This window comes from Actinia tenebrosa, unplaced genomic scaffold (assembly GCF_029948245.1).
Source record: "Actinia tenebrosa isolate PJP-AT-01 unplaced genomic scaffold, QUT_ActTen_1.0 PGA_scaffold8__29_contigs__length_14323225, whole genome shotgun sequence".
NCBI lineage: Eukaryota > Metazoa > Cnidaria > Anthozoa > Actiniaria > Actiniidae > Actinia > Actinia tenebrosa.
The window spans coordinates 3869498-3882417 of record NW_028292585.1 but is presented as its reverse complement, the minus strand read 5'-3'; the positions used below and the strand labels follow the sequence as shown (position 1 = coordinate 3882417).

At 34.6% G+C, this 12920-nt stretch overlaps 2 protein-coding genes across 2 annotated transcripts; both read right to left on the bottom strand.

The window, feature by feature from the left end:
• Positions 1-45: 45 nt before the first annotated feature.
• Positions 46-10093, bottom strand: LOC148904994 (uncharacterized). Its single transcript, XM_089023999.1, has 2 exons — positions 9766-10093; positions 46-230 (listed from the first exon to the last, which is right to left on the bottom strand). The coding sequence occupies exons 1-2, from the start codon at positions 10091-10093 to the stop codon at positions 46-48; spliced, it is 513 nt and encodes a 170-aa protein (XP_088880125.1).
• Positions 10094-10990: 897 nt separating this feature from the next.
• LOC116303759 (transmembrane protein 145-like) lies at positions 10991-12563 on the bottom strand. The gene has a single exon (XM_031713396.1). It carries the CDS (start codon positions 12561-12563, stop codon positions 11097-11099), a length of 1467 nt encoding a protein of 488 aa, XP_031569256.1. The 3' UTR covers positions 10991-11096.
• Between the last annotated feature and the right edge of the window lie 357 nt (positions 12564-12920).

Genomic DNA, 12920 nt, shown 5'->3' with positions numbered 1-12920 from the left:
TCTTTTTATTTCTTTTTTCTTTTTTGCGAAGTAAATAGCAAGGCTTCACAATCTCATATTTTGGCTTTTTTTCTCCTTTTCATTGTTATTTCTTAACACCCAACGAGCTGTTGTTTGGTAAAGGTATCTTGTCTGTTTGTATGGCATGTCTTCTGGTTCACATAGATTACGATGACTACCTTTCCACCTTGTGCAATCGAAATGATGATTCCCAATAACAGATACGATATCTAATAATTGAGAAAAAAAACACATGAAAAAGTTGTGAAAAACGCCCAAAATCCATCAAAACCATGGGCTATAGTCCATGCTTTTTGGCCAAAATTGACCCATTTTCAACTTTCTTTGAATAATGCATGATTTTGAAAAAGGTGTGAAAAACACACAAAATCCATCAAAACCATGGGCTATAGTCCATGCTTTTTGGCCGAAAATGACCCATTTTTGACTTTTTTTGAATAATTCATGAAATTGAAAAAGGTGTGAAAAACACCCAAAATCCATCAAAACCATGGGCTATAGTCCATGCTTTTTGGCCGAAAATCAACCATTTTTCACTTTTTTTGAATAATAAATGAAATTGAAAAAGGTGTGAAAAACACGCAAAATCCATCAAAACCATGGGCTATAGTCCATGCTTTTTGGACGAAAATGACCCATTTTTGACTTCTTTGAATAAGGCATGATTTTGAAAAAGGTGTGAAAAACACGCAAAATCCATCAAAACCATGGGCTATAGTCCATGCCTTTTGGACGAAAATGACCCATTTTTGACTTCTTTGAATAATTCATGATTTTGAAAAAGGTGTGAAAAACACCCAAAATCCATCAAAACCATGGGCTATAGTCCATGCTTTTTGGCCAAAGTTGACCCATTTTCAACTTTCTTTGAATAAGGCATGATTTTGAAAAAGGTGTGAAAAACACCCAAAATTGACCAAAACCATGGGCTATAGTCCATGCTTTTTAGTGGAAAATGACCCATTTTTGACTTTTTTTGAATAATTCATGAAATTGAAAAAGGTGTGAAAAACACACAAAATCCATCAAAACCATGGGCTATAGTCCATGCTTTTTGGCCAAAATTGATCCATTTTCAACTTTCTTTGAATAAGGCATGATTTTGAAAAAGGTGTTAAAAACACAAAATCCATCAAAACCATGGGCTATAGTCCATGCTTTTTGGCCGAAAATGACCCATTTTTGACTTTTTTTGAATAATTCATGAAATTGAAAAAGGTGTGAAAAACACCCAAAATCCATCAAAACCATGGGCTATAGTCCATGCTTTTTGGCCGAAAATGACCCATTTTTGACTTTTTTTCAATAATTCATGAAATTGAAAAAGGTGTGAAAAACACGCAAAATTGACCAAAACCATGGGCTATAGTCCATGCTTTTTGGCCGAAAATCAACCATTTTTCACTTTTTTTGAATAATAAATGAAATTGAAAAAGGTGTGAAAAACACGCAAAATCCATCAAAACCATGGGCTATAGTCCATGCTTTTTGGACGAAAATGACCCATTTTTGACTTCTTTGAATAAGGCATGATTTTGAAAAAGGTGTGAAAAACACGCAAAATCCATCAAAACCATGGGCTATAGTCCATGCCTTTTGGACGAAAATGACCCATTTTTGACTTCTTTGAATAATTAATGATTTTGAAAAAGGTGTGAAAAACACCCAAAATCCATCAAAACCATGGGCTATAGTCCATGCTTTTTGGCCAAAGTTGACCCATTTTCAACTTTCTTTGAATAAGGCATGATTTTGAAAAAGGTGTGAAAAACACCCAAAATTGACCAAAACCATGGGCTATAGTCCATGCTTTTTAGTGGAAAATGACCCATTTTTGACTTTTTTTGAATAATTCATGAAATTGAAAAAGGTGTGAAAAACACACACAATCCATCAAAACCATGGGCTATAGTCCATGCTTTTTGGCCAAAATTGACCCATTTTCAACTTTCTTTGAATAAGGCATGATTTTGAAAAAGGTGTGAAAAACACAAAATCCATCAAAACCATGGGCTATAGTCCATGCTTTTTTGCCGAAAATGACCCATTTTTGACTTTTTTTGAATAATTCATGAAATTGAAAAAGGTGTGAAAAACACACAAAATCCATCAAGGCCATGGGCTATAGTCCATGCTTTTTGGCCGAAAATGACCCATTTTTGACTTTTTTTCAATAATTCATGAAATTGAAAAAGGTGTGAAAAACACGCAAAATTGACCAAAACCATGGGCTATAGTCCATGCTTTTTGGCCGAAAATCAACCATTTTTCACTTTTTTTGAATAATAAATGAAATTGAAAAAGGTGTGAAAAACACGCAAAATCCATCAAAACCATGGGCTATAGTCCATGCTTTTTGGACGAAAATGACCCATTTTTGACTTCTTTGAATAAGGCATGATCTTGAAAAAGGTGTGAAAAACACGCAAAATCCATCAAAACCATGGGCTATAGTCCATGCCTTTTGGACGAAAATGACCCATTTTTGACTTCTTTGAATAATTCATGAAATTGAAAAAGGTGTGAAAAACACCCAAAATCCATCAAAACCATGGGCTATAGTCCATGCTTTTTGGCCGAAAACTACCCATTTTTGACTTTCTTTGAATAAGGCATGATTTTGAAAAAGGTGTGAAAAACACCCAAAATTGACCAAAACCATGGGCTATAGTCCATGCTTTTTAGTGGAAAATGACCCATTTTTGACTTTTTTTGAATAATTCATGAAATTGAAAAAGGTGTGAAAAACACACACAATCCATCAAAACCATGGGCTATAGTCCATGCTTTTTGGCCAAAATTGATCCATTTTCAACTTTCTTTGAATAATGCATGATTTTGAAAAAGGTGTGAAAAACACAAAATCCATCAAAACCATGGGCTATAGTCCATGCTTTTTGGCCGAAAATGACCCATTTTTGACTTTTTTTGAATAATTCATGAAATTGAAAAAGGTGTGAAAAACACCCAAAATCCATCAAAACCATGGGCTATAGTCCATGCTTTTTGGCCGAAAATGACCCATTTTTGACTTTTTTTGAATAATTCATGAAATTGGAAAAGGTGTGAAAAACACGCAAAATTGACCAAAACCATGGGCTATAGTCCATGCTTTTTGGACGAAAATGACCCATTTTTGACTTTCTTTGAATAATTCATGATTTTGAAAAAGGTGTGAAAAACACCCAAAATCCATCAAAACCATGGGCTATAGTCCATGCTTTTTGGCCAAAGTTGACCCATTTTCAACTTTCTTTGAATAAGGCATGAAATTGAAAAAGGTGTGAAAAACACCCAAAATCCATCAAAACCATGGGCTATAGTCCATGCTTTTTGGCCGAAAACTACCCATTTTTGACTTTTTTTGAATAGTTCATGAAATTGAAAAAGGTGTGAAAAACACGCAAAATTGACCAAAACCATGGGCTATAGTCCATGCTTTTTGGACGAAAATGACCCATTTTTGACTTTCTTTGAATAATTCATGATTTTGAAAAAGGTGTGAAAAACACGCACAATCCATCAAAACCATGGGCTATAGTCCATGCTTTTTGGCCAAAGTTGACCCATTTTCAACTTTCTTTGAATAATGCATGATTTTGAAAAAGGTGTGAAAAACACGCACAATCCATCAAAACCATGGGCTATAGTCCATGCTTTTTGGCCAAAATTGACCCATTTTCAACTTTCTTTGAATAATGCATGATTTTGAAAAAGGTGTGAAAAACACACAAAATCCATCAAAACCATGGGCTATAGTCCATGCTTTTTGGCCAAAGTTGACCCATTTTCAACTTTCTTTGAATAAGGCATGATTTTGAAAAAGGTGTGAAAAACACCCAAAATTGACCAAAACCATGGGCTATAGTCCATGCTTTTTAGTGGAAAATGACCCATTTTTGACTTTTTTTGAATAATTCATGAAATTGAAAAAGGTGTGAAAAACACACACAATCCATCAAAACCATGGGCTATAGTCCATGCTTTTTGGCCAAAATTGATCCATTTTCAACTTTCTTTGAATAAGGCATGATTTTGAAAAAGGTGTGAAAAACACAAAATCCATCAAAACCATGGGCTATAGTCCATGCTTTTTGGCCGAAAATGACCCATTTTTGACTTTTTTTGAATAATTCATGAAATTGAAAAAGGTGTGAAAAACACCCAAAATCCATCAAAACCATGGGCTATAGTCCATGCTTTTTGGCCGAAAATGACCCATTTTTGACTTTTTTTCAATAATTCATGAAATTGAAAAAGGTGTGAAAAACACGCAAAATTGACCAAAACCATGGGCTATAGTCCATGCTTTTTGGCCGAAAATCAACCATTTTTCACTTTTTTTGAATAATAAATGAAATTGAAAAAGGTGTGAAAAACACGCAAAATCCATCAAAACCATGGGCTATAGTCCATGCTTTTTGGACGAAAATGACCCATTTTTGACTTCTTTGAATAAGGCATGATTTTGAAAAAGGTGTGAAAAACACGCAAAATCCATCAAAACCATGGGCTATAGTCCATGCCTTTTGGACGAAAATGACCCATTTTTGACTTCTTTGAATAATTCATGATTTTGAAAAAGGTGTGAAAAACACCCAAAATCCATCAAAACCATGGGCTATAGTCCATGCTTTTTGGCCAAAGTTGACCCATTTTCAACTTTCTTTGAATAAGGCATGATTTTGAAAAAGGTGTGAAAAACACCCAAAATTGACCAAAACCATGGGCTATAGTCCATGCTTTTTAGTGGAAAATGACCCATTTTTGACTTTTTTTGAATAATTCATGAAATTGAAAAAGGTGTGAAAAACACACACAATCCATCAAAACCATGGGCTATAGTCCATGCTTTTTGGCCAAAATTGACCCATTTTCAACTTTCTTTGAATAAGGCATGATTTTGAAAAAGGTGTGAAAAACACAAAATCCATCAAAACCATGGGCTATAGTCCATGCTTTTTGGCCGAAAATGACCCATTTTTGACTTTTTTTGAATAATTCATGAAATTGAAAAAGGTGTGAAAAACACACAAAATCCATCAAAACCATGGGCTATAGTCCATGCTTTTTGGCCGAAAATGACCCATTTTTGACTTTTTTTCAATAATTCATGAAATTGAAAAAGGTGTGAAAAACACGCAAAATTGACCAAAACCATGGGCTATAGTCCATGCTTTTTGGCCGAAAATCAACCATTTTTCACTTTTTTTGAATAATAAATGAAATTGAAAAAGGTGTGAAAAACACGCAAAATCCATCAAAACCATGGGCTATAGTCCATGCTTTTTGGACGAAAATGACCCATTTTTGACTTCTTTGAATAAGGCATGATATTGAAAAAGGTGTGAAAAACACGCAAAATCCATCAAAACCATGGGCTATAGTCCATGCCTTTTGGACGAAAATGACCCATTTTTGACTTCTTTGAATAATTCATGAAATTGAAAAAGGTGTGAAAAACACCCAAAATCCATCAAAACCATGGGCTATAGTCCATGCTTTTTGGCCGAAAACTACCCATTTTTGACTTTCTTTGAATAAGGCATGATTTTGAAAAAGGTGTGAAAAACACCCAAAATTGACCAAAACCATGGGCTATAGTCCATGCTTTTTAGTGGAAAATGACCCATTTTTGACTTTTTTTGAATAATTCATGAAATTGAAAAAGGTGTGAAAAACACACACAATCCATCAAAACCATGGGCTATAGTCCATGCTTTTTGGCCAAAATTGATCCATTTTCAACTTTCTTTGAATAATGCATGATTTTGAAAAAGGTGTGAAAAACACAAAATCCATCAAAACCATGGGCTATAGTCCATGCTTTTTGGCCGAAAATGACCCATTTTTGACTTTTTTTGAATAATTCATGAAATTGAAAAAGGTGTGAAAAACACCCAAAATCCATCAAAACCATGGGCTATAGTCCATGCTTTTTGGCCGAAAATGACCCATTTTTGACTTTTTTTGAATAATTCATGAAATTGGAAAAGGTGTGAAAAACACGCAAAATTGACCAAAACCATGGGCTATAGTCCATGCTTTTTGGACGAAAATGACCCATTTTTGACTTTCTTTGAATAATTCATGATTTTGAAAAAGGTGTGAAAAACACCCAAAATCCATCAAAACCATGGGCTATAGTCCATGCTTTTTGGCCAAAGTTGACCCATTTTCAACTTTCTTTGAATAAGGCATGAAATTGAAAAAGGTGTGAAAAACACCCAAAATCCATCAAAACCATGGGCTATAGTCCATGCTTTTTGGCCGAAAACTACCCATTTTTGACTTTTTTTGAATAGTTCATGAAATTGAAAAAGGTGTGAAAAACACGCAAAATTGACCAAAACCATGGGCTATAGTCCATGCTTTTTGGACGAAAATGACCCATTTTTGACTTTCTTTGAATAATTCATGATTTTGAAAAAGGTGTGAAAAACACGCACAATCCATCAAAACCATGGGCTATAGTCCATGCTTTTTGGCCAAAGTTGACCCATTTTCAACTTTCTTTGAATAATGCATGATTTTGAAAAAGGTGTGAAAAACACGCACAATCCATCAAAACCATGGGCTATAGTCCATGCTTTTTGGCCAAAATTGACCCATTTTCAACTTTCTTTGAATAATGCATGATTTTGAAAAAGGTGTGAAAAACACACAAAATCCATCAAAACCATGGGCTATAGTCCATGCTTTTTGGCCAAAATTGACCCATTTTCAACTTTCTTTGAATAAGGCATGAAATTGAAAAAGGTGTGAAAAACACCCAAAATCCATCAAAACCATGGGCTATAGTCCATGCTTTTTGGCCGAAAACTACCCATTTTTGACTTTTTTTGAATAGTTCATGAAATTGAAAAAGGTGTGAAAAACACGCAAAATTGACCAAAACCATGGGCTATAGTCCATGCTTTTTGGCCGAAAATCAACCATTTTTCACTTTTTTTGAATAATTCATGATTTTGAAAAAGGTGTGAAAAACACAAAATCCATCAAAACCATGGGCTATAGTCCATGCTTTTTGGCCGAAAATGACCCATTTTTGACTTTTTTTGAATAATTCATGAAATTGAAAAAGGTGTGAAAAACACCCAAAATCCATCAAAACCATGGGCTATAGTCCATGCTTTTTGGCCGAAAATGACCCATTTTTGACTTTTTTTGAATAATTCATGAAATTGGAAAAGGTGTGAAAAACACGCAAAATTGACCAAAACCATGGGCTATAGTCCATGCTTTTTGGACGAAAATGACCCATTTTTGACTTTCTTTGAATAATTCATGATTTTGAAAAAGGTGTGAAAAACACCCAAAATCCATCAAAACCATGGGCTATAGTCCATGCTTTTTGGCCAAAGTTGACCCATTTTCAACTTTCTTTGAATAAGGCATGAAATTGAAAAAGGTGTGAAAAACACCCAAAATCCATCAAAACCATGGGCTATAGTCCATGCTTTTTGGCCGAAAACTACCCATTTTTGACTTTTTTTGAATAGTTCATGAAATTGAAAAAGGTGTGAAAAACACGCAAAATTGACCAAAACCATGGGCTATAGTCCATGCTTTTTGGACGAAAATGACCCATTTTTGACTTTCTTTGAATAATTCATGATTTTGAAAAAGGTGTGAAAAACACGCACAATCCATCAAAACCATGGGCTATAGTCCATGCTTTTTGGCCAAAGTTGACCCATTTTCAACTTTCTTTGAATAATGCATGATTTTGAAAAAGGTGTGAAAAACACGCACAATCCATCAAAACCATGGGCTATAGTCCATGCTTTTTGGCCAAAATTGACCCATTTTCAACTTTCTTTGAATAATGCATGATTTTGAAAAAGGTGTGAAAAACACACAAAATCCATCAAAACCATGGGCTATAGTCCATGCTTTTTGGCCAAAATTGACCCATTTTAAACTTTCTTTGAATAAGGCATGAAATTGAAAAAGGTGTGAAAAACACCCAAAATCCATCAAAACCATGGGCTATAGTCCATGCTTTTTGGCCGAAAAGGACCCATTTTTGACTTTTTTTGAATAGTTCATGAAATTGAAAAAGGTGTGAAAAACACGCAAAATTGACCAAAACCATGGGCTATAGTCCATGCTTTTTGGACGAAAATGACCCATTTTTGACTTTCTTTGAATAATTCATGATTTTGAAAAAGGTGTGAAAAACACGCACAATCCATCAAAACCATGGGCTATAGTCCATGCTTTTTGGACGAAAATGACCCATTTTTGACTTTCTTTGAATAATTCATGATTTTGAAAAAGGTGTGAAAAACACGCACAATCCATCAAAACCATGGGCTATAGTCCATGCTTTTTGGCCAAAGTTGACCCATTTTCAACTTTCTTTGAATAATGCATGATTTTGAAAAAGGTGTGAAAAACACGCACAATCCATCAAAACCATGGGCTATAGTCCATGCTTTTTGGCCAAAATTGACCCATTTTCAACTTTCTTTGAATAATGCATGATTTTGAAAAAGGTGTGAAAAACACACAAAATCCATCAAAACCATGGGCTATAGTCCATGCTTTTTGGCCAAAATTGACACATTTTCAACTTTCTTTGAATAAGGCATGATTTTGAAAAAGGTGTGAAAAACACACAAAATCCATCAAAACCATGGGCTATAGTCCATGCTTTTTGGGCGAAAATGACCCATTTTTGACTTTTTTTGAATAATTCATGAAAAAGGTGTGAAAAACACACAAAATCCATCAAAACCATGGGCTATAGTCCATGCTTTTTGGCCAAAAATGACCCATTTTGATCTTTGTTTGAATAATGCATGTACTTGGTGAAAGTGTGATATATCATATAGAGTTGTGGTATTGAATAGTTATTAAGTTGGTGGAAATTTTTTTATTTCATTTCAAGGATATTTATTTTATCTATATTCATTCATAATGACCAAAGTGCAGTTATTTGCCCATAGAATAATTCTCATCTGCTATTCGGTCAGAATATGATTTTCGTTCAGAAATGTTTTTTATTTAGATGTATAATGAATGAAAACTTTTGCAAGAGCGGGTTATTAAATCCTTCTGCGATTGAATGGCAAATTCTAAGTCTTCCTTCTAAAGCACTGATTTTGCTTAAACTTCTTTGTCTTTCTTCTAAAGCACTGATTTTGCTTAAACTTCTTTGTTTACACTTGTTGAAGGCGTTTTTTATTGAATAAAAAGCCTTCTCTTCTCCTTTATTTCATCTCAAAATAGCGTCCATATACACCTAATTGAATAAACGTATTCGGGTTCGAGAAGGTCATGTCATCGAAGCTAAGAACGAAAAGGATTTTGGGTACTCCGAAATGTGTATCATATTTGCATATAGACATGTAAAAATGCAAAGTAGAGCAGAGTCGGTCGACCTAGATTAACAACATGCCAAAGCCATGATGCATAAAATGTGCACAGGAAGGGAAAACTGCAATACGCATGAAATTAGCATAATTGTATGTCTTCCCATGCTCCCCTTCGGTCTTAGCTTTAATAATATAACCTTTTTTTGAATCCGACAACGTTTTTTCAGTTAGATGTATTAGCAATAGGATTTTTTAAAGTTCCTTTAATTTAGTTATATAGTGTGTAGTTAGTATTTCTCATAAACAGGGCTGTAATTTTCAGTGTAGTTTGTGGCGGTGGTTTGTGTCGATATCGTCCCAAAGAAATTTTGCTAAAGGGCTTTGGATTATGATTAGTGACTCGTTTAGATTTTAAACTTACCTTTTAAATGAATGGCTCCCGACCATTCTGTTAATTCCATCGCTTCATAACAAGTACATCCCTCAAATGTACCAAGCAAAAATAATCTTCTCGCTACGTCGTATCCACAAGAAATTCCTCTCTGATACAAACCATCTTTCATCGTCCTTCGAGTGAATATACAAATCACTGTTGATTTTCTCGCATTCTTTTCTTTGTCGAATAAAATTTTTTCAGCAACATTACTACACGTAACTGATAAAGCATACTCTTGGCTCTTCTTAGAGTTTCTCATAAAATTGATACAAATATCTTGAAGAGATTGAACGATAGGTATCCCATGTACCATTCTCTCGATCGACCTAAGAAAGCCCTTTCGATGCTTAACAGTTTTACCTCAAGCCTCAAAGATTCTCGATTCTACGAACAAACCTTTTATTCGTCTACAAAACATTGTTTTGTATTATCTTTTACTTGATACATATTTTTTAAGCCGTTATGTGTTATTAAACTTTAAACACTAACGTTTCTCTTTGTTTTTGAATAGAACCTTTAATACTAGAAAGGTCATATTTCGCCAATTAAATTGTCTTAAATCTCAAACAAATGTAAACAGATATTCTTGAAGAGAGCTTGAGATATTCTCTTAGTTGTATAGCATGAATAATTAAAGATAAGTGTAAGATAGTTGAATTGTGGTTCTTAATGTGGTTTTAAGAGGTATGGGACCCTAAGATTTTTTTAAAAAAACCATTCATTAAAACTAAAAATGTCCCTATCGAATAACCGACCATAAACATCGAATGATTTACCTAACGATTGTCAAGCTTTTGAGATGAAATACCCTAATTCAATCACTTTTTAAGCTGTTAATATTCTTTAGTAATCTTTTATTTAAATACATCGAAAGACATCGAGAAAGATGTGTGAAATGGTGGCAGCGTTGGGACGAAAGGAATATTCCGCGATAAAATTAAATTAAATTTAAAAAAATAAAAAAATAAAAATAAAAATAGAAAAAAAAAAGATAGTACTACAAAATACAATTATTGAAAAGTATAGCACAGCAAAGCCAATTTTATCTTTTTTTCAGGCAAAGAAAACAAATCATAAACATAAGAAAGCTTTAATATAAACATTTTTTGTGAAAACAGAAACTAATTTAATTCGAAAATAAAACGGATAAAAATTGTTTGAAAAAAAATGTATGAGCACTAGAAAGTGATGTAAAATAATGACCATGAAATACCGAGACATTCCCTTTATTTTGACAATATTAATCTTAATCAGTTATCGATCTTTTGTAGCAGTTTTTGAGTGGTTCCTTCAAGGTGACTTTGATAAAACTATCTTTAGGCCTTTCTTGAGAACCAAGCCGATGATATTCCATCTCGCTGCAATTCATTTTCGTCTTTAGCTCTTTCCAAATCAGTAAAACTTGCTTCAATCCATCCTTCCTGTCTCTTACCTATTCTTGAAAACTCTTCTGTATGGGGAAAATCTTCAGCTTCTTTGTCTGTCATTGCTTCGACTTGATTCGTACGAACGTGGAATGGAAAGTTCTTGTTGGCATCTGTTGGTCGCGTAAGGAAGAGGAATATCGTGTATGCAATAGCACAAATCAACAGGTCCACACCTTTAAGAATTCGCACTCTTTTCCAGGACTTAACATTCATGTAGCTCCATAATATTAGTGAAGGTTTTAATAAGAACCAAACAGAAAAACAGGCACAGAACCAACAGTAAAAACCTTTCTTCTCCGGGTAACAACACACAGTGGATATGGAAGTATAAACAAACCAAACCCAGGCAGATATTCTTAATGAAATAATCGTCCTCCCTGCGTAGTTATCGAAATCATTTCGTACAACACCAGGATTGTTGTCAAAGAGTTCTGTCTTCCAAACGAATAAGACGATGTAAAATATCCCATAAATTAAAGCGAATGTGGCGATTTTGATCTGATTAAAGGAAGAGAGTTTACCACGAGTTATTGTGAAGCCTTTAGCGAGAAGTAGAAGTAGAATGATGAACATAATTTCACTAACAGCATGAAATACAGCTCCCGTTGTTTGTATAGACATACTCTGTTTGCCATTCACGATATATTCCATGTAATAAATTGTCTCAAATATCAACGCAGTTTCTTCATAACCCAAAGAAATGATAAAGACCCGATAGGGTCGATGAAGGAACTTCAAAACCGATAAATGCCTCGCAAATGCAAGACCAATAACGAATGCAAATGTGAAGATAATAAGAAAAGCTATGGTTATTTCCACCATGAGGGTGTCATCAGCTGATAAATGTCGATCCCAGGAATCTCCATTGGTGATAGTGAATTCGTACTTTACGTTGAGAGGTGAGGGTTTGATGTCATCGCAATGGCTCAACACCAGGAACCACCAACGTGATCGAATCGCAATAAAACGAAGTACTCCCGAACATCGACGAAAATGCACTCCATGTTCGAGATAATTCTCGCAGTTTATAGCGTTACTGGAAGAATCTAACTTAAACTGAAGAAGGTTCGAGCCGTGATATTTGGAGGCAAATTTCAGCTTGGAGGAACAGTGCATGTCATGACGAGGATAAACCTCAGACCAGTGATCATCGTAGTAGAATACCAGACTTGGGCAACATTCATTGGTTAATAGATACTCAACTTTATAGTCAAGCTTGCCTTCTTCGTTCAAGAATACAAATCGTGTGACAAACACCCAGCTAGATGAAGTATGGATGTAACCTTCTACATACTTTGCATCGCTTTTCCAAAGTACAGATATAAACACCACTAGCGTCCATAATGTCTTAAACATCAAAGCTAGGCACCACACCAACTGGAATTTAAAGAAATTTTCCTTATCCAAAGTTAGTTACTCATCTAGAAAACGTCCAACTTTTAGCGGCTTTGTTGACGTCACAACTCACAAGTGCTCATGCGCACTTACGTTATTATGACATCATAGGAAACAGTCTGCACGCGCGCGTCTTTTTCAACGAACGAAAAACACTCAAAGAACTATACTTAGATCTTATTAACAGAGCGGGAGGTCTGTACGGGATAATCTTGACCGAGGTCTGTACCCGACCGAGGTCAAGATTATCCCGTACAGACCGACCAAGGTCGGTTGATAAGAGTTTTATTATATGACCACTTTTCATTGAAAAGGACA

Bases quoted from the DNA above. Each gene is read 5' to 3' on its own strand.
- LOC116303759 (XM_031713396.1), bottom strand. From the start codon at position 12,563: ATGTTTAAGACATTATGGACGCTAGTGGTGTTTATATCTGTACTTTGG.
- LOC148904994 (XM_089023999.1), bottom strand. From the start codon at position 10,093: ATGGTACATGGGATACCTATCGTTCAATCTCTTCAAGATATTTGTATC. The intron at 231-9,765 runs GTAAGTTTAAAA...CTCAATTATTAG, and splicing joins GGGAGCCATTCATTTAAAAG to ATATCGTATCTGTTATTGGG.